The 21,807-nt window shown below is 37.9% G+C and overlaps 1 protein-coding gene across 4 annotated transcripts in view; it reads left to right on the top strand.

Annotated features, from left to right (window-relative positions):
* Positions 1–21,431, top strand: part of CPT1A (carnitine palmitoyltransferase 1A) — a 40,567-nt gene extending 19,136 nt beyond the window's left edge. For all 4 annotated transcript variants that reach the window (XM_040067096.2, XM_040067098.2, XM_040067099.2 and 1 more), the window contains 14 exons: positions 27–164; positions 1,019–1,096; positions 1,762–1,869; positions 2,701–2,788; positions 5,063–5,258; positions 5,835–6,023; positions 7,007–7,112; positions 8,845–8,961; positions 9,844–10,008; positions 10,731–10,865; positions 11,899–12,051; positions 14,705–14,809; positions 16,702–16,794; positions 18,280–21,431. In XM_040067096.2, the coding sequence (XP_039923030.1) occupies positions 27–164; positions 1,019–1,096; positions 1,762–1,869; positions 2,701–2,788; positions 5,063–5,258; positions 5,835–6,023; positions 7,007–7,112; positions 8,845–8,961; positions 9,844–10,008; positions 10,731–10,865; positions 11,899–12,051; positions 14,705–14,809; positions 16,702–16,794; positions 18,280–18,366 (1,758 nt within the window). In that variant the 3' untranslated portion in view covers positions 18,367–21,431. The remainder of the gene's footprint in view (positions 1–26; positions 165–1,018; positions 1,097–1,761; positions 1,870–2,700; positions 2,789–5,062; positions 5,259–5,834; positions 6,024–7,006; positions 7,113–8,844; positions 8,962–9,843; positions 10,009–10,730; positions 10,866–11,898; positions 12,052–14,704; positions 14,810–16,701; positions 16,795–18,279) is intronic.
* Positions 21,432–21,807: the final 376 nt, after the last annotated feature.

A 21,807-nucleotide genomic window follows, 5' to 3' on the forward strand; every position in this document is an offset into this window, starting at 1 on the left:
GTGCTGATTCTTTTCTTGTGTTCTAGTATCTGGAGTCGGTTCGACCACTTATGGACGATGAAAAGTTCAAAAGAATGGAGGGTCTTGCCAAAGATTTTACATTTAATTTGGGACCAAGGCTTCAGTGGTATTTGAAGCTAAAATCCTGGTGGGCCACCAATTATGTAAGTAGATAAATAGGAGGCTCAGTTGTTCAAATTACAGTATTTGTTCTGTGGTAGTCTTTTTGGCTTAAATTCCATTATTTCTTAAATGTAAAAGAAGGAAATTGAAACTGCTTAATATTTTTTTAAAGTACATGTGACTTTGCATGTAAATAATTTGTGTAATTTGGTAAACACTGGTGAGCAAAGGTGAATGAAACTTGAAAAAATGAATCCTTATTTTGCATTTTGTTATTCTGGAGAATTTTGTTGTCAGGATTGCTGTTGGGGTTGGTTAATTTGCTTGTTGAGCTCAATAATTCAATAATGGGCTGGCTACGCAGGTAGTTTAGAAGAGTGATTTAGAACATTTTTTTTAATATAGAGCAGCTAAGGCTTATATAAGAAAAACAGAGAACTGTATCAATTGAGTTGTTGGTCTATCATTTATTTTTCTTCTTTTTTTTCCTTAAAAAAACCAAACCCAATCCTCAGCATCATAGTGAGAACTGTGATGTTAATTCCTTCTTGATATATTATCTAACGTTCCTGTAGCCAGGTAGCCTAATCTGTCCTGGCAAAGGTTGTAAAGTATTTTAAATATTATGTGGAGACCGTGACTTCTCTGAAACCTTATCAGAGAGATATGGCTCAATTTAATTTAGTTCTCTTGCCCCGTTTTTTCCCCTGTTTTCCCTGAAGTCTGATAGAAATTAGCAGAGCAGAGGTTGTTGCCTTTCTTAAGTAGGGAGGCAAACTAGCAGTTTCCTTCCCACTTCTGTATGGAATGTTGTCTTGTGGAGCCATCAACACAGAAGACATAAACTGTAGAAATTAGGAGTTTTTACTGGTTTTGTTTTTCCTTCCTGCTGCAGGTTAGTGATTGGTGGGAAGAATATATCTACCTGAGAGGACGTGGGCCGATTATGGTTAATAGTAACTATTTTGCAATGGTAGGTAAATCCAATAAATGCCTTATGTGCCAAGCACTGTAACGTTTCTGGAAGGCATCTTTCTTTGTGTTGTCTTTCTGCTTAGAAATCCATTGCCACTGAGGATGTAACCTTTGTTTTTCTTGCTTCTTGTATAATCTGCAGCCAGCGTCTTCAGGTACCTTCATGTACATCACATATTTGAAGTACTTCAAGTACACCTATCGTAACAACCCTAGCACAGCTGCCACTTTGGCACACTCAGGCAGTAATGATTTAAACAGTTTTGTCCATACTGTAAAAAGCCCATGTAAAACTTCATGGGTAATGCAGCTGAAGAAGGCCTATGCTCATACTGTCCAAACAACATACAAGTAAAATTGTAGTAGAAGTAAAATTGTGAAAGACTGAAAATAAAAAGGAGAAAAAGAAATATGATGGGCTTGGATCAAATTTTATGTAGCACTATCTTTTCTACTCAAATGATTAATAATATTTAAGGAGATTGTGACTGCTGAAGAAAAATTTCATCAGCTCACTGCACTTCTTCACTTCATAAATTTTAAAGCCTTTTCTACATTGTCGAGAATAAACTTTTAAGAACATGGATGAGAAGTACTATCAGGTTTGTTTCTTTTTAATGTAATCTGGTAATCATTAACTCATGATTCTTATCTACTTTACAGGACTTCCTTTCTTTATATCCCACAACCCTGCAGGCAGCTAGAGCTGGTAATGTTATCCATGCCATCCTGCTCTATCGGAAAAAACTGGACAGACAAGAAATCAAGCCAGTACGTGTATCAGTTTAAATGGCTTTTGATCTTTCTCCAGCACAACCTTTGAGAAGCTGACCAGTTTTCAGAATGGGAGAAGAGAGGAATGTCTTATTGTTATGAAGCTTTGTGGTCCAAATCATCTTGGCTATCACTTGAATTTCACATGGGCAGAAACTACCAACTGTCAGAAATACAGAGTTGTATGGATACAATACAGGATGGTTGGAAAAAAAGGTCTTGGCCCACACCAAGAGTGGGCCAGTAGAAGCTTAAGATGATGATAAAATCCTGTGTTGCACTAATTTCTAGGCAGCAAAGATAGGCAAATCCCATTTGAGTTTCTGTACTATCCAAGGGGTTTGTAGTGTAGTAAACAAGTACTGTGGGAGCAATTAAGTAGTTTTTTTCTAGATCATTGAAGGGATGTGATTAATTGTATGCGGCTACAAGTCTGAGAAATACGAACTTTTGTTCCTACACAGACACAAATAGCTTGAAAGAATGAATTAAGGGGTAATGCTTGCTGCATGTGTAAGGTTTGCATCCAGACCACCATGGAGAACTTTGGATTTCAGGTGCTCACTAGCTTCAGTCTTCCCTGCTGAAGGGTGAGCTTTTGGTAGAAAGGAAAAAAAATAATGTTTCTGGAATGTCCATGGAATATTCCACATGTAGTACAAGGAAAGACCATGAACAGGGAGGAAAAAACTCAGCGCTGCATTAATGTATTATAAATCTTACTATTCTGAAGCCTTCGTTTAACCAGATCTTTGGGTTTTTTTCTTTGCTTTTTAATTTTATAATTGTACATGCAAAATTACATTTTAATGCACATTTGCTTCACAGATTCTACTGCTGGGATCCACTGTTCCACTCTGCTCAGCTCAGTGGGAAAGGATGTTTAATACTTCCCGTATCCCAGGAGAGGAATCAGGTAAGCAAGGCCGGCCAAGGCAAATAAGCACCTTGGTGGAATTGAGGGCTTGGTGTCTTTTCTGCTAAAAATCTGGTTCTCCAGATAAAGATCTGACTGGCATAAGTGTACATCAATGCTGCGTTCCAAGACTCAGGATGTAATGGATTGTTGTAGAGTGCCTAGATGTTTTACATTTTAGGGAGATTTTGAAGCTTTTTTAGTGGTTTTTCTCCTTTACTTAAATTAAAAAAAAAACTTCAAGATAATATTGTCTGCCCTGTTTTTTAATTTGTAAATAACCTTTACTTTTATTTTCCCAAGCTCAAGATGATTTTTGAGGCCTTAATATTAAAAGTGGCAATTTTGTTGCCTTTTTTTTTTTCCTAAGTTTTGTCGCTGTAAATGAAGTCAGATTGCATCTAGAAGAACTTTCCATTTTTAATCAGCGGGTGGAGTAAAACGTTGCCATTCATTTCATTTCCTTACTCTCTGAGAACTTCACAGCAGATTTTAGTGGAGGCATGTGCTGTTGTGTTTTCCTACAAAAGCTTAAGCTGTATCTAGGCTTCTCTGATCCTGGCATGTGCTGAAGAGCCTCTTAGAACTGATTTCACACGTTTACCCAACAGTGCATCATTGTGGCAGCATCACAGGGAAATACAAGGAGGAGTTACTGTTTAGTCACCTCCACTGGGAATGCACATACAGGCTGCCACTTGAAGACAGGTTTTTTTTTACTTTCTGTGAGGCCTGTAACTCTCACTCTGATGTTTTAAACTGCCTTCAGACTTGTCACTCCCACTCAACTACAGAATTCAAAACAAAGAGCTTCTAAACGTGCAGGAATCTGCCCACTCTTCCCTGCTGGAGGGCTGGCACTTGCTGTGCTGTAAGAAGTTGGATAAGGGGGAGAAGTGGCGTTGGGTAGTGGATAAAGCGGTAGGTGCATGTGTCAGATAAGGACTTTGCTCTCAGTTCTGCTGCTGACCTTTGCTAGATTGTTGAGGAATTTTTTTCCAGCTGTGCCTCGGATGGGTTTATGTGCAAAGCGACGGAAGGGACATCACTGGTGTCACTACTCGGTGTCGTAACCAGTGGCTTAAATAGATGAGCAAGTTTTTAAATCTCTACTGGACAACTTTGGTCTATGTGTTCTTATTATTTAGAATACTGCAATACTTCAAGTACTGAGAGTGTAACCCTTGCCCCTTTCCCGTTGTCAATAAAATAAAAGGTATAAACAGTTTGCATTTAGCCTCAGATTTGGTTTTCTTTCAGTCTAAAATGAGTTTTGCACAGAAATGTAAAAGTGGCTCATTTTAACTAGCACCTGATTAAAAGACATCCTGTATATCTTAGTGGTTCTCCTCAGTTTCTCCTGCTTAAAGTCTTTCAAATTAAACTACAGTCAGTATAATAATTACTGTATTTTCCTCCTAAGCTTTTCACATTTCCTATTATACTTTTTCCATTTTCTTTTGTTCCTGTTTTTCTAAAGGAAAAAACAATTGTGTCATTCTGTATATCTCTAAGTGAGTTCCAAAAACATTTTTTATACATTCTCATGAGCAGCTTGATTCCTTGTCCCCTGATTTCGATTACTTTATGTATATTATAGTTCTTTAGAAAAAAAAAAAAGTCTTCATATTAATTGGTGGTAAAATCTTGATGAACACTGTATCCTATCTCTTGAGTTGTTAAATAGTCATGATTTTTGACAAAACATGCTATGGAGTGAACGACTTCACCTGTGGTTTGATATAATGCCTTCAGGACTAAATTTAGGCTTATCCCAGTTAAGCCATGTGGCTGGTAAAATGAGGAAAAAAATGTGGCCTAGTTTTTTGCTTCACATAACATTACACATTTTGGCCATATATGGAATATTCACTCTGCATTGGCCAGGACAAATGTAAGCAAAAGCTGATGGTATGAGTTCTGAGTTTCTTAAGACTCTCCATGAGTTGTCCAGCACCTGAATGCAAATGATTTAAAAATACCTTTCCTGGTACTCATGCTTCACCAGACTACGCAACCAGTGCTCATTTTTCAGTTAGAGAAATACAGATTTAGTTGCCTGATAGTGGCCTCCAGCGTGGGAAGTGGTGGTGCTGTATATGCAAGTGATTGTCAGATCTGGGTATTTGACTATTTCATGCAGGAATCTTTGTGATGAAATACCACGGGGTGCTGAAATAACTTGTAGTGCATGCAATAGGCATCTGGTGTTATTTAGTGCATTAGTGTTTTGAGACTTCAGCTTTGTGTTCACGTAAGTGATTACAATTCTAGATACCCTCCAGCATGTGAAGGACAGCAAACACATTGTTGTGTATCACAAGGGCCGTTACTTCAAAGTGTGGCTGTACCATGATGGCAGATTGTTGAGACCCCGAGAGATTGAACAGCAAATACAGAGAATTCTTGATGATGATTCAGAACCTCAGCCTGGTGAGGAGAAACTTGCAGCTCTTACTGCAGGAGATAGGTACGGTGATTATTACTTTTTAAATAAGTTTAGTATTTAGAAATCATTGCATAACGTAATCATTGAATATTGGCTTTAGAATTTTAAAATAGTCTGCAGTCAGTTGTTTATACCTTGGTCACTGATTTTGTGTATTGATGATGTGTAACAGTGCTTCAGTCACTTGTAATTGTGTGGAGTTAAAAAAACTTTGCAGCGGCAATCCTATATGCGGATTATTATTTTTACTGTTGTCTTCTTCCTTGTTGTAGATACTTTCTTTTGTTTAGTTTTAAGTACTTTCTTTTGTTTAGTTTGAGGCGTAGATGATCTATGCTGTAGGTATTGCATGTGCAGAAATGTTGAATTTCTGAGGATGAAGTTTTGCACCTCTGTGATGATGAGTTGAATTGGTTCCAAGGATTCCACTGTGAAAGTATTGTCAGAGCTTTCCACAGCTCTCACAGTTTAAATGCAAGGAAAGTAGCTGTTTCAAATGCCACTGAAGTAGGAGGAATATCTCATAGTGATTTTAAAGGTAACCAGACATTGACAAATTTATGTAATCTGTCTATAAACCTATTTCGTTTTTTGCAGAGTACCATGGGCTAAGGCTCGACAGGCTTATTTTAGCTCTGGAAAGAACAAACAGTCCTTAGATGCAGTTGAGAAAGCAGCATTTTTTGTGACGCTGGATGACGTCGAGCAGGGGTACAAGAAAGAAGACCCAGTGAGGTCACTGGATGCATATGCAAAATCACTGATACATGGCAGATGTTTTGACAGGTGCAGTATTGACGCCGTGGAAAATGCCTTCCTTTTTTTAGAATTTGGCCAATACATATGAATTAATTATGACTTTTAAGTTGATAAATTCCACATAATCACAGAAGGGTTTGGGTTAGAAGGGAGCTTCATCTAGTTCCAACCCCCTTTGCAACGGAAAGGGACAACTTTCACTACATCAGATTGCTCAAAGCCCAGTCCAACCTGACCTTGAATATTTGCAATAACAAGGCATCCGCATTCTTCTCTGGACAGTGTCTCACCAGCCCACTGTAAAAGATATTTCTCCACTATAACACATCTAAATTTACCCTCTTTCTGTTTATATCTGTTGCCCCATGTCCTGTCACTATGAACCATGATAAAAATATATACTCTATACTCTATATACTGAAAGGCTGCAAGAAGGTGTTCCCAAAGCCTTCTCCAGACTGAAGAACAAGCCCAACTCGCACCCTTTCTTCATGGGAGAAGTATTCCAGTACTCTTGCCATTTTCATGACTCTCCTCTGATGCAGTCTAACAGTTCCATGTCCTTCTTGTGCCGAGCACCCCAGAGCTGGACACACCTCTCTAGGTGGGATCTTACCAGAGTGGAGTACAGAGGCAGAATCCCCTCCCTCACCCTTCTGGCCACGCTGCTTCTTAAGCAGCCCAGGACATGATTGGCTTTCTGGGCTGCAAGTGCACCTTGCCAGCTCATGATGAAATTTTCCTTCCCAAGTCCTTCTCTGCAGAGCTGCTAAATCCATTCATCCATCAGTGTGTTGACACTGGGCATTGTCTTGACCCAGGTGCAGGGCCTTGCAGTTAGCCTTGCTAAACTTCATGAGGTTCAAATTTGTCTATTTATTTAAATGTTCTTAAATAAAAAAGGATAAGTTCAGTGCATTTGAATGTGAATTTTAGAGGAGACAAAATTGCAATACAAAAATGCTTTTAAAGTATACAAAACCATAAAGATATACTGATTTCTTTTGTAGGTGGTTTGATAAGACATTCACTCTGATAATATTCAAAAATGGCAGAATTGGTCTGAATGCAGAGCACTCCTGGGCAGATGCTCCTATTGTTGGACACCTGTGGGAGGTAGGTGTTTGGTACAAAGAGCTAATGCAGAAGATAATGTGATACTGTCTTGAAGCAGCCCTGAAGGTCAGCACCTTCTTTCAATCCCTTGCATTCACATTGCTGATGAGTGACTTGGGGTCTACGTCTACATGTCAACTGTAGAATTTGAAAAAGATCCAAAACCCTTGCTTAGGAAGCTGCTATTTTTTGATGGAGAGCATTTTAGTGAGCTTAGATGCCTTCGCAGAAAAGTGACACAGCTCCCCATCTAACTTTACTTTAATGTTTTAAATCCACAGATTATTGCCTCTTTGTTATGGCATTGTATTTTTTGTATGTACATGCTCCTTAAGCTTTCTTGTGCTATAAAACTCCCATGCTTACTTTCTAAATTAAAGCATTGTACACAGTTTAACTTCTTGTCTAAGCATTGTTTGCTGAGATGCAGACTGATATGCTGTTGACATTATCTCTTGTATTTATTTGCAATGAATACAGTAAATTCGTTTTGCCATGTATGTTCATAATATGCTTAGTTTATTTCTTAAAACCCTATTTGATTTTTTTCCTTTTTTTTGTAGCGTAAACCTTCAAGCAGTTACGTGACTCAATTAAAACTATTTCAAAAACGTTAGTTAATTTTGATTTTGCATGTATTTGTGCAAATGGGTCTTGGATCTAACTGGTTCCCCAAGTAATTTCCAAATTTTATTATGCTTATAAGAACAACAACAACAACAAAGACTCATTGCATTCTCCACCCAGGGAAGAAAGAAGGCCAAACTGATTTGAGAGTGACATGACAATGCATTGTAGACTATCTCAATGAAAAAAGGATACTTTTTTTGCTTTTAATGAATGATATTTTATGCTTAATTCATATATCTGTACTTAATATTAGTTGGTATATTTTCTGCTAAGAATTAAGATGACTCAAACAAGATTTAATTTTCTAGAAAGTTAGCTGTTGTTAGCCCTTTAGAATAGAATGGACTAAGCTTTATTTCATAGTTGTCTTGTTCTGACCACTAAGTGAAAAGAGAAAATGAAAATAAGAGATTAGAAATAAATCATCAAGCTTTTTCTTTCCATGTTGAGCAGATTCAAATCTTTTGGTAATTTTTTTGTGTTTGTATGTGCGTTTGTTGTTTCTGGACTTTTTTTTTTTTTAACATTGAGGATGATCAATATCTTGTAAGACAGGGCCTTTTATGTCAGTTCAAGTTCTTTTGTTCATCTTGGAAGCATTCTTCTCTCCCACCCAAGAGCTCTAGTGCACATGTAAAGTAAACTGCAATTTTGAAAGGAATGCAAATCTTAAAAACAATCGAGTTCTTGCAGGGATTTGCACTTACTCTGAAATAAATTGTTCCTTGATGACTAGTTTTGACAAATAACAAACTTGAAGAAATTCTCTAGAATCTAAATTGAACTAATATTGTGAAATCTAAGACTGAGTTTAGTTTTTTACTTCTACTTAGTTTGAGGTGGGTTTTGAATTGAAAAGTTTTTGATTAAATCAGTAGTGTCTAACAAAATGCACCAGTGTAATTGAATAAGTGGTGCATATCTGGTGTTCCTCTTGTAAAACTGGGGGCTTTGCTTGTGCTTGTTTTCAGTATTTGGAAATGGATTGTATATTTTATTTCGCTGTGTAGTGAAAATCGGTTATATTGCTTTCACAATGAAATCCTAATTCCATGGCAGTAAGTAATGTATTGCAATTCTGAAGAAGTATCATTCTCTGCAGAATGTGATGGCAACTGAGTATCTTGAACTGGGCTATTCAGTAGATGGACATTGCAGAGGAGATACCAATCCGAATATTCCTATTCCTACCAAACTGCAATGGGAAATTCCAGAAGAAGTAAGTACATAAGATATAGTGATATGAGGAAGAAACTTCTCTTTTCCCCAGCAGTCAAATCATTTATGTAATTATTGGTAACCCTATAAATCAGCTTTAAATTCCTTTGAGTCCTGTTGGTTGTGTACTTCATTTGTAGCCATTGCTTAGTTTACTTCAGGGGGTTTTAATATCACTCTTTAAAAATTCTGAATGAGCAATGCCAACATTTCACTAGAAGCTTTCTTGGTTGGCAGTATGTCAAAAATAAATGGCCACCTGTTTTAAATAGTGACTGAATTAAAATAAACTTTTACTTGCTAGGATTTCATTACTGTTGTCACAACAAATACTCTTGTCTAATAGTTCTTTTAGAATAGCTGTCTTTTTTGTGTGTTCATAGTTCTGTATACATGCCTAATAAGATTTGATTTTTTTAAGGTTTTGTGGTTTGGGGTTTTTTTTCCTGTTTCTAGAAAAACTGCCAGCACCTATTTGGTTTTTAATTTTGTGTAAAAAGCTAATGGTTGGTGAAGTATTTAATTAAGCGTGAATGGGAGCTTGGAAGCCACACCACTATTGCATTTCTGTAACTGTAGGCCATTCTTTTATATTCTCCTGGTCTGAACAGTTTAAGTGCTGGTGGGTTTTTTAAGAGTTATTTTTGGATGTGTACTGGCTTAAAACATTTGTATTAGCTTTTGAATTTTAACTTTCTAGCAAAGATAGCTTCTCTTCTTTCTTTATAGGGAAATTATTTAGGTAATGATGTTCCTGGCATGCATAAAGGCAAGCATTTCCTGTCCATCAGTTAAAAATACTTGCACTTTTTCAGTAGTCCTCCCAAATGCCATGAATGCATGTTTGTATACATACAGGTGTGTGTTTGTTTGTTTATTTAAGTGCCAAGAAGTGATTGAGAAGTCTCTGAGTACTGCTGTAGCTCTAGCAGATGATGTGGACTTCTGTTCATTTTATTTTGATACTTTTGGGAAAGGACTAATAAAGAAAGTGAAAACCAGCCCCGATGCCTTTGTGCAACTGGCCCTGCAGCTTGCTCACTATCGGGTAAGAACAGACTGTTTCTGGCTTACAGAACCTCCTTAAGTTGGGTGTAACAAGTTTGTGACTAAAACATATGACTGTGTAGTCTTGCACTGGTTGTACAAGGTTGTTAAAGACATTCAATGCAAATTCGTACAAACCCTGAGCAGATTTTTAGCTGGAAATCAATTCTACAGTGGTTCACATATTGATACATTTCTAAATTTCTCTGCTTAGTTGGTCTTTCCCTAGGCATTTTGGACTAGAAAGAAGATACGAAACTTCTAGTAGCTTTGTTTATAATCCAAACAATGTTAAATTTAACTTTTAGATTAGAGTCACACATGATGCAGTGGTCATGGACACTCCCTAAGAGGATTAACAGAAATGCTTACCTGTGTTTTCATCTGTTAGTTTACCTTTCCTGTAATGTGCTGTCAGAAAAGACCAGTGTAGCAACATTCAGCTTCTCTTATAAACTGAAGGTTGAATATAAAATGCAGAGAGTAGTCCTTGGTAGTCTGGTAGTTCTATTACTGCTTATCAAATCCTTCTGCTAATCTTATTTTTGCCTTTATTATCTTCAGGTAGGTGGGCTAATGATGGGCTACTGAAAGCTTAAATATTGAATTTAATTTGTGGAGTGAAGCTAAGCTAAGCCTGTGTGCTTAGGTTGGACTGTTGATTAAGAAAGAGGGGCCAAGTCTATCTAAACATTTAAGTTCTTATTTTCCTCTTTTCTCAAGGATATGGGAAAGTTTTCTTTAACGTATGAGGCGTCCATGACGCGCTTGTTCCGAGAAGGCAGGACCGAAACAGTTCGTTCATGCACTGTTGAGTCCTGTCGTTTTGTTCAAGCCATGGAAGACCCAAACGAAAGTGTAAGTTTGGTGCCTTACGCACTTGGGAGAGTAGGTTTGGATTGGGTATTAGGAGTAAATTCTTTGCTGTGAGGGTGGTGAGGCACTGGGACAGGTTGTCCAGAGAAGCTGTGTATGCTGCATCCCTGGCTGTGTTCAAGCTGGATGGAGCTCTGAGCAATCTGGTCTTGTGAAAGAAAGATGTCCCTGCCATGGCAGGGAGGTTGAAATGAAATGATCTTAAAGGTTCTTTCCAACCCAGCCAACTTGTGATTCTGTGGTAATTCACAGGGCACATGAGTTACCACTAGACAACCAGGTAAGTCCCCAAATATTTCTAAGCATTTAGAGTGATGCCTTTTTTTTTAGCAAGGAAGAGCTGCATAAGGTAATTGTCCACATTTTCTGTCAATAAAGCAGAAATTGTGGGCCATACCAAAAAAGAATTAGCCAAATACACCCTTATCTACCTGTTTCTGAATTCCAGGAAACTGTGATTACTTGTGAAATTTTTGTGACTTGTAAAACTCAGACACAGATTTGTCCAATCTCTTACCAGTTAAGCTTTCCTTTCCGATAGGGAAGCAAGCATAATTCACAGGAAGGAAGTAGTTGCTCGTATATGTTGATTTTGATGACCAGCATTTATGGACCTCTGTACCTTCAGTGTTGGCAGTTTGGCTTCTAAAACAGCTCTGGCAGTTTGAGCTTTTCCTAAATCACGTTGACATTTGCTTTCCATAACTCTTTAAGACCAGTAACTTTAGAAACTTGAGTTGTAATCATGTTTGGTTGTAGGGTTAGATAATACTTAAAATACAGATTAGCTTTCATCATGCAGTTCACAGTAGGTAGCAGCTGGCACTTGCTAATACCTGAAATTAAATACATGAGGTTGAAAAGCCAGAGGATACGATTTGAGGTCAGTTGTCTTGTACTTGGCCTTTAATTGCTCAAGGCTTGAGAGTCATTGCTGTAACTTGGTTTCTGCACCTCCATCCTTAATGCAGTTCACTTCACTGAGTTTCTTTAATCTTTTTCTTTTATTTGTTAGAGAGAAAATACGCTGAAGTTCTTTGGGCTGGCAGCTGCCAAACATCAGCACTTGTATCGCCTTGCCATGACCGGGGCTGGCATTGACCGCCACCTCTTCTGCCTTTATGTCGTGTCCAAGTACCTCGCTGTAGATTCTCCTTTCCTCAAGGAAGTAGGTGATTTTTACTGATAACTCTTCACTACCGTGAACAGTCCTTTGGTTAGTTAGTGTTTCGTGGTATCTGCTCAAGACACTTGTACAACTCTGGTTTTCCTAAGAAAAAAAGGTAAAATTTCAGCTAGTGCTGTTTAACACCTGCTGATAAATTAAGTTAGTTTCATTTTCCTTTATGTATGCATTTATTGATTGACCTAGAAGAATGCTTTCAGTGAGCTTTTTAGCATAATACATGTTATTTAGAATTGCAAGAAATATATAGTCAGTATTGAAAAAACTTTTTTTGCTTGGAGGTTTTGCATGTTTTCAAGGGAGTACAATAGAGGCCGTGTGTTTTCTCTGAGAATTTTCTTGTGAAATTGACAAATTCCTTTTAAGTTACTAAGTGTTAAAGGAGCTGTATATGGCTGTAGTGGTTTCACGTTCGCTAAATTCTGCTTGCCAAATTTAATATAGTGGTCTTAGTGTTTACTCTTCTTTTTTTTTTCTTGTGGAAGAGGATCAGGAGAAGCAAAGCCAGGCTCAAGCTTAAAAATAAACAAGTAATTTTATTAATGCACACTAAAAGAATGGAAAAAAAAATTAAAAAAAAGAAACTTCAAAACACTCTTCCTTCCCTCTACAAACTGTTAACTTTCTTACAAACAACATAGACACAACCTGTGATTTTCAGTCAGTTTCACCATTTAAACATAATCTTTCATCACTTTGTGAGAGGAGTCTCTCTAGAGTTCCATGGAGACATTTGCCACAAGACAAAAACAGTCTGGTGGCTCCCAATGTCACAAATCTGCAACGCTCAGAATTTTTGCAGATTGTGCTGTTCCACCCATTAGCAGCCTTTCCCCTGGCTACTTGTGGGCCCCTCAGTGTATTTGGGGTACTGTTTAGGAATGTTTTTTCTAGTATAAAACAAGGATTCTCTTTTTCTGTCTCTAAAATCATCTCTATCTTAAAAGACTTAGAGACCTCTTTTTACCCCAGGCGCTGAGGGCTTCAAACCATTTTCTCTCGAAAATCATCTTCATCTCAAAGGCTGAAACTTTCTTTTACTCCAGGAGCGAGGAGTTTTACTCTGTTCAAGACTTTCACGTAAATCTCAATTAAATCAATCCCTGACTTTTGACTAGAACCAGCATCCCCCCAAACAACATTAAGATATTACAAGAACTAGTCCATTTCTCTATATTTTTCACCACAGAAGTTCAGTTAAAAATGTCCACTTTATCATTTCTTTCACTCTTGCTCCACTGACTTCATGCGATATCTTTTCTACATCCACTCTGTCTCTCTCTTTTCTCTCTCAGGAAGGGCTGGGCCTTGTAAGCTCCATATGGCCAGGAAAGGGTTCGATCTGCCCAGGCCTGCAGTGGCCATGTGCTCTCTGCCCCGGGCAGCAGCCTCTCTCTCTCTCTCTCTCTCTCTCTCTCCCCCTCCCCGCCCCGTGCATCTCAGATCATCAGCCCGGTTTCCTCCCTCCACTCTTTTCCTCTCCTCTGGAATCACCGGAGGAGGGGAGAGGAGAGCTCTGCGCACCCCTCGGTGACAGTGGGGGCGGCCTCGGCCCAGCCGGGCCCACAGCTCTTATCAGGGGCTGGCAGAGATCCCTCCCTGCTCCGGGGAGGTTTTTAAAGTGGTTGATGTTAAGCTGCAACCTCTCCTCCCGCGCCGGGAGCTGATGGGGCCCGGCCGGGCCTCGGGGCCGGCTCCCCCCAAGGGGGAGAGCAGCAGGCCCAGCCGCCAACAGGGCGTCCGACTCGCTGTTACCTGTTCAACTGGCCCGGAGGAAAAGGCTGGCTCAAAAATCAGGATTTACATGAGTACTTCCCAAAGTCGCACTCAGCATTCTCAGTGGCCAAAAGCAGATGCCAGTGTCTAAAACAAGCCTCCGATAGGTCCCTGTCCTTTCCAAAACAGTTCCAAGGTCCCGACAGAGTTATACTCCACATTCCTCCGCAGCTGAAAACTAAACTGTGCCAAGCTATGACAATGGCACTAAAATCATTGCTTATTGCTTTGACAAGTTATTAATTAAACTAGATTTTAAGGCTGGATTTTATAAAAATAATTGCCCTGCACTTGTTCATTTTTTCTGATTAATAAAAGATGTGTTTCAACTTACCTCAAAATTAAACTACTCACATTTGTCTACTTGCTCTCCTAAATGTGACTAAGTCAAGAATAAAACAACTTTCTACATTTTCCACAAACTGTCAAGATGTGCTGTTAAGAGATTTTACAAGCTTCTAAATTGATTTAGGATCTTCCTGGGATTTGAATATGACTAATAATGGTCTTGTTATGGTTTTGTGTGTCAGTTACAAGGCTGTAGACCAGGTAATCTTGTTTGAAGTAGCATTTCTATTGAAATTCTATTTTATTCTCTTTGAGGAATAGACATTACTTCCTCATATATTAATGGTTCCATATCAGGACAGGTTTAACTTTTTAATTTAAGCTTCTTAATATTTCATTCCATTGAAATGGGAGTTAACATTAATATTGCTTTATAAAGTGTTTTCTAACAGTTTATAAAGCAATATTACACTTGTTATAACACTTGTTATCTTCACTAGTTTTTGAGAAAGTTGCATGTTCTTTAACAGCGTTTTCTATTTGTTTGCATCTCTTTCATATCTTAATAAAGGTTTTGTCCGAACCTTGGAGGCTGTCAACGAGTCAGACACCACAGCAACACATTGATCTGAAGAAGAACCCGGAGATGTTATCCTCTGGTGGAGGGTTTGGGCCGGTATGTTCCTAAATGCAAGTACCCACTAAAACAGAGTTTTATTTTCAAGATACCAGTCAAAAAATTTCAGATCTGTAATCCCTCATCTCTGCATATCAAAGGTGCAGCTCATGCTTTTAAATGAATGTATTCAGTGCTTTCCTGTGATGTGGCTGTGCTCAGAAAAATCTGTGTCGCCTTTTTCTGGTGTCCCACTGCAAGAATGGATTATTCTTAAGGAAATACACAGTTGTGAAATGTGGTACAGGGCTCCATGGCAAAGAGATCTGATGAAGTTGGGGTTCTTTCTTATCACATTGCCTGTGCCCAGATCTTCTGTACATAAGGTTGTTATTGCAGTGACAAATGCCTTATTTTTTAAAATTGGGATTTGTAGAAGTACTTATACTTGACTTGTTTTTTATATTTCCTGCCTGATTAATAAATGTGTTCATACATCACTCCAGATTAAGCTGCTCACATTGCTCTGCTTGCCCTCCTAAGTGTGAATAATGGCCAAGTCAAGAATGCAGCCATGTTCTATGGCTTCTGTAGACTTTCAAGAAACCGGTGTATTGTTAGAGATTTGACAAGCTGCTTACTTGCTGTGATATTTTATTGGTATTTGAGCTTGGCCGTTGATGAGAATATTGGTGTCAACAAGACCTCTTAAGCAGCCTTTTGGGGGCTATTATACTAGATAAATCTGTTTTCAAAAAGCGTTTCTACTGAATGAGAGGTGTCACAGGACTGCTCTTTGCTCCACAGAAATTAGGGGGACAAGTCCAGTGTATTTTGGCTGGTTCGTCATGCTGAAAGATGGAGGGTGGGAGGTGGGGTGTGTTAATTTGTTGTTGTTTATTTACTCATGTTTCTGATACAGCTTTTGGTAGTTTTTGAATTTGGAATGAATTTGACTTCGGGATCGATGAGGCCTCGCTATGGCCATCGTGCTCGTTCTTTAGAAACTGACTTCCTCGGGCAGATTATGAAGTCAGTATTCCAAATGCCCAAAAGGCAACAGAAAAGGGTTTTGGCTACAGGAATTTCTAACACTGTTTTCCCTTTGGTTTTGTTTACAAAAACTGTGCTTTAGTTTGCTGAAGCAGCCCAGAGATTCAGCACATCAGCTTTCCCTGCATTTGGTTTTTGTTGATTTTGAAGGGGTTTTTTAACCATCCAGTAGAGTTGATCTCTGTCGCACTAACCGTGAGAAGAGTGAGAAGACTGTCAGACTGCTTAACAGCAGTGGCAGCAAAGAGATGGACGGTCGTGATCTTTTGAGTTAGGAAAGACATGAACAGGGGTGACATCAGGATAATCTGTGTTTACCGGGCATAGTTTGAATATAACGTCAGACTGAAACTTGGGACAGTTAATGCTACGAATGTTGAAATTGGACGAGACCTCTGCTCATGATACAGGTGTTCAAAATCGCATGTTTGCTGTAGAGTCAGAAGAAAACTTGCATTTGGCAAGTTTTCGTAATACAAGGCGCTGTGTTTGTTTACATCTGCAGAATGGTCCCAGGAGACTGATTGTTTAGGTGTACAACTGAACTATTTTATTCCTTGCTGCTTAAGCACTGAAGCTGTATAGCTGCTTAGGACCAGGCCTTGATAAGAGAAGCTCTTTGAATAAATACCTTATTTCAAATTATTAAAGCTGGGAAATATTACAGACAAATATTCAGAAAATGGTTATTCCATGCACTTCAGATGAGGCTAGAACTATTCCTTAAGTGGAGCCAGCCTTCAGAAATTATGCTTTAAATGTAGAAGCTGAAGTTTTACTTGAGGAAATTGCAACTGATTTTAAAATCTGTAACAACTTCTTAATTGTGCATAAGTTGATTGAGAATGGAGGAGAAAGAAAGAGTTTAAAATGTGTTTTTCTCTTTTTTCTTCCCCTAGGTGGCTGATGATGGTTATGGTGTTTCTTACATTATCTTGGGTGAAAATTCCATCCACTTCCATGTCTCCAGCAAAATATCTTGTTCTGAGACGGTAAGAGTCTGTCCTTTTCTATGGTTTAATAAATCTGTTCTGTGTTGTGTGCTCATAGAACTGTTCCACTCATTGTCTAAAATATATAGTAGAACTTGCAATACTATTATGTGTTTTTTCTTTCTCAATATATGCTGTTTTGCTGGAGTTTTTTGTCTCTAGTTGTATAAATTTAGTAGTTTCATGAACCAAGGGTACCACATTCTATTTCACTTATGCTTTCAAGCATAAAGAAAACTCTTGGCCCAGGTTCATCTTTACACAGGTGCAGTTCCTTGCAACTCATGTGAAATGATCACATGTGATCCCTAAACAGAAAGATGGGCATATCTTGGTTTTTCTTATTACAGTTTTGATTGGTTTGTCTTGGGCTGCAGCTGTAAAGACAGATTAAAATGTATGCCCTCTCTTTAAGCCTTCCTGGTTTGAATAATACTGAATGAAGATGACCCATAAATTACAATCTGTGCTTAGGAACATAACTAATCAAAAATTTATTAAAATAACACCCATAATTAGAGTATAGTATATGTCATATGTTGAATATTATGCTGTTGTGAAGGCTGCTTTGAGTTCAATTCATCCTTCCCCTTTATATTTTTATGGCCTTGCTGAATATGCTGAGTTCATTCAGGGTTACGTAGCTGACCTAGTTTTCCTCTTTTGACCTTAACTTGTCCAGGAGATCGTGGTGCTTCTGGTTAATCATTAAAGATTAGGAAATACAACTTTGTTTTTTCATAGTTGAAATTGTTCTTCAGATGCCTGTTAGCTTGTACTTTAAATTCCACTTTGTTCATTTTACTTATTAGTCAAGTCAAAGGTCCATACAGAAAAGGCAGTGTTTTATGTGTGTGGCCTTGATATTAGTGGTGCCATTGTAGTAGATCCTATAATGTAGCTAATTTGTAATCTTAGTTTCTTTTTTGTACCATTCATCTAGCACTTAGAAAAAACAGAACAAGTTCCTGTTTTGTTTACACTTAAAAAGTTGTTATTTTCATTTTCAATACTTTTTTCAGTGGCAAATGATGCAGCATTTCTGATAGGAACTCAAAAATCATTTTTCTGCTCTTTCAGTACTTCTTGGTTATTAGTCATAGACTCACTGAACATTCCTTTGCTTTCTGAAAATGAGCTTTTGCAAAATCTTGTAGGAAAAGCAATGTCAAAACCCAGCAATTTTAAAGTGGCAGACAGCTATGCATGCCTCTGATTTCAGAAGGATATGATGTCATTTCTGACTGTAGGAAAGTAAATGCATAATGAAGAACCCATTGGTCAGTAATAGCATAAACCTGGATTAATCTGTACAGTGTTAAAATTTCTGTTATTAAAATCCCCATTGTATGGTAAAGTACATGCCTGAATTCCTTAAGCTCCAAAACTACAAAATATTAGAAAGTTTCTTCTTTTGCCTGAAAAATAACTGTTGGTGGACGGTACAAGTATTTGGTTTTGGTTTTTGTTTGTTTGTTTTTAAAGGATTCTCATCGCTTTGGAAAGAACATCCAGAAAGCACTGGTTGACATCATGGGTTTATTTAACCTTAATAAAAACTGTACAAAGTGATCTGCTTTCTTAGTGCCAAGCAGTCTCCTCTTGGTGGAATGAGAACTCTTCTGCACAGTGAACAAGAGCAAGGTTTGTCGAAGAGTAGCTGGAGAAAAAACTGAGTCAACACCTCCTTGATCACCTATTAAAGCCTTAGCAGTATATTAAATGTGTCTTTTTTGTTGTGGTTTGTTTTGGGGGTTTTTTCTGTCAGTAGTATGGAAGAGCTTATTTCGACAAAGGCTGACTTTTAAAATCTTCTGTGTTTCTAGGGAGGAAGTACAGTGTCATTGCATGAAGTCATGTATATTCTAACTTCTGCAGCTCTCTCTTAATTTGCATACACTTTCTCTTTTTTTTTTTTTTTACTTTAAATTAGTTTACTTGTTTCCAGAATCAAAGGGATAAACCACACTGACTTAAATACTAGAAAAGGTTATATTTGCTATGTATTAATAGCAGAATCTTTTTCAATGTATCTGCTGCTTTATGTAAATGAGTGACAAAACTTGGGGCCATTTGCTTTCCTTGGTTTCTTTTTAGAGGTAAATTCTGTAAAACATGCAAAAAAATCCCTTCTGTAATCCACCTTAACAGACTAAGTTGTAGAAATTTTATGGTTTTTGAAAAGAAAAGAAAAAAAAAAACAAAACTGGAAACCCAACCATTGGAAGTACAATGTGTCCCCTCATTAGCAGGTTATCACATTTCTCTTACTGCTTACAAGCCTGTTTGTGACGTTGATTTTGTTTCTGTATAAATAAATGGACCTGTGTGCTTGTTCATGCAAGTGCCTTAGAAAAACAAAGATCCTTAGCCCAGGAAAAAGGCATATGCTGGGAGTTGTTTCAGTGGTAAAAGAGGTAAAGTTGTCATCACGCAGATCTGGATTTCAGATTACAAATTTGGATGAAGTGGCAGAAGCAGACATGACTATGTTGCCAAATGGTGCAGTCAGGTTTAAAGTTCAAATGAAATGCTCCTGTCTTAAATAACAAAGGTCAGTCCTTAGAAAGGGCAAGACTAACTTTTTTTGGGATTAACTCGTGTTTGCTTTGGTGAATGGAGTTGGTGGTCACTCGGGTTTCTGGGTCCTGGGAAATGTTAATTGAGTTGGATGCCACGTGTTGGAAAGTCTGCAAAGCAAGGCTGCCTGTGTAAGCTGGTCGATTGCAGTTTGCCTGCTTTCAGCCTGGAAGGACCGCTACTGACTGCATTGCCAACCATCTGCATGAGAAGGGCAAACTGCTAAAGCCATGGGAAATAGCTCCAGAGTGGGAAAATCATGGCATGCTCAGCCCCCTCCTGCGAGATGCTCTTGGTTTCTGAAGGGTACTGGGAGGGAGGGGAAAGTTTTTGCACTCAGAAAGGAGCAGGATGTTTCCAAGCGCAGAAATAAAATGGCTGCTACCAAATGGAGTAACTTTTCCATGATGCTTCGGTTCCCCAGGCTTTATAGGTGTGGTACCTTTTTTACAATCTGCAGTGCAGTAAAGCGTACTTGTTAGCACAACCATTTATTGTTATTATTATTTTCTATAAGGTACATGATGGTTACTAATACAGTGAACACTGCTCCTGAGCTCTGCTGAGTTTGAAGGACCCTTGGGGTGGATATAAATCTTCTCATTAGACTTTGAATGTTTTCTGGCCAGTATTTCTATCTTTCTACACCTCTTCATGTTTAGTTTTACTCTGATCCAGCTATTAAAACACCTGTGTATGTATGCTCGAGGTTGGAACCCTCAAAAGTCCAAGATGCATACTTAAGTGACTGCATGCTTACATAAATATGGGAATCCTCACAGGAACTGATCCAAGACACTCGTTATTTGATTAGGGTGCAGTGTGTGGGAAAGGACACTTTGAAATAAGCCTTACTGCATCTGGCAGGCCTGGCACTTACCAAGCCACTGCAACAATTTTATAGTGATCTAGTTTTGGAGCTGCAGAAGTAATGCACTGGGGTTTTGGGGGCTTATTTTTTGTGTTGGCTTTTTTTGTTTAATTGGCCACTGACCAGTCTGTGTATAAATTAACATAAGGGCATATTAGCTTGTAGGATTTTCTTTAAAAAAAAAAAGAAAAAAAAAAAGAAAGGTTTAGATTTGACTCTCAGGTTTTAAGTGTTTCTAGTCTAATTGTAGTTAGTGCAATTTTGGATTTTGGGAGAGTATGTATCATTGGCACAGAAAGCTGTTTTTTATTGTAAATGTTTAAAATGTTTTGTGGTGTTAAATGTATCTTTTAAATTTTTGCAATAGATATAGTTCCTAAACAGATAATATTTTATTTCTTTTTCTTTAAAATGTCAGCAGCATGTAAATAAAATATGCTTTTTGGATGTAAATCTTAGAAATCCACAGTGAATGTAGGTTATTAATAAATAATTTAAATCTTGGTGTTCAATATTGTGTACATACAGTAAAACTGCTTGGGGGTTTTTGGGGTTTTTTTTGCTCAAAGCCATAGGAATGTAACTGAAATTACCTAGATTTGAATGAACTTTCTAGTATAGTGTATTTTATTGTAAAGTTAAATGTTCATATTCCAGTAAAAGTACTAATTGGATACCACAACTTTGAATCATTGATTCTCAGTTAGCGATTTAGGAGATGAAACTTAGGGTTGAGGAGGTGACTAAAAGTCAGGTTGGATGATAATAATTTTTTCTGTTTATTAAATAGCAGTGTGGAATTAGTGGAATATACCTCGAATGAGCATTTTTCAAATTTATTATTTCAGCTATTTCATGGCAGAAGTTAGGAAAGCATGAAGTCCATTTACAGGGTACCACTGTTCAGCATTAATACTGTTCCTAGTTGAATATTCTTTTAAGGCTTGAGGCTTTTGAGGGACTAGGGAAAGTGTGTGCCTGACCTTGAAAATCATGGTTCTAATTCAGCCTTGGTACCAACAGTTTTCTCATGTAAATTGTATTAATTTAAGGTAGCAGATTTTTTTTTAGTCGTGTAGTTACTTTACATCTGTTGTTGGTTATTTACATCCAATACTTTGTCTCTATTTTCTACTTTCTTCTGTGACTTAAAAAAAAATGAAATAAAATTTCACAATTGCCACTACTTAGAACAATGTTTAATATCTTTTGTATCTTCTTCCCAGTTCCCTTGCTGTAGTCTCTTGAAATTCAGGACTTGTGAAACCATTGCTGTTAAATCCAGTTGGGAACAGTAGCAGTGAACTATTCAGTTAATTTTAGCAGTGATTTAAACATGTCTTCTAGTTAATAGGGAATGTGTTAATGAGCAATTAAAACTACAAGGAATTAAATCTCCCAAAAGAAGCTGAACATATGGATTCGCCCTTGTCTGACATCAAATTGTGTCCACTTTCTTTTTTCTGTAGTGATGCCACATAAAAATTTCAGTGTTCCGACTTTAAGCATTCTCTCCCCAGAAGGGTCAGTCATACAGACAATGCAGATGTGATCAAGTGGAA

This window comes from Hirundo rustica, chromosome 6, assembly GCF_015227805.2.
Source record: "Hirundo rustica isolate bHirRus1 chromosome 6, bHirRus1.pri.v3, whole genome shotgun sequence".
Taxonomy (NCBI): Eukaryota; Metazoa; Chordata; class Aves; order Passeriformes; family Hirundinidae; genus Hirundo; species Hirundo rustica.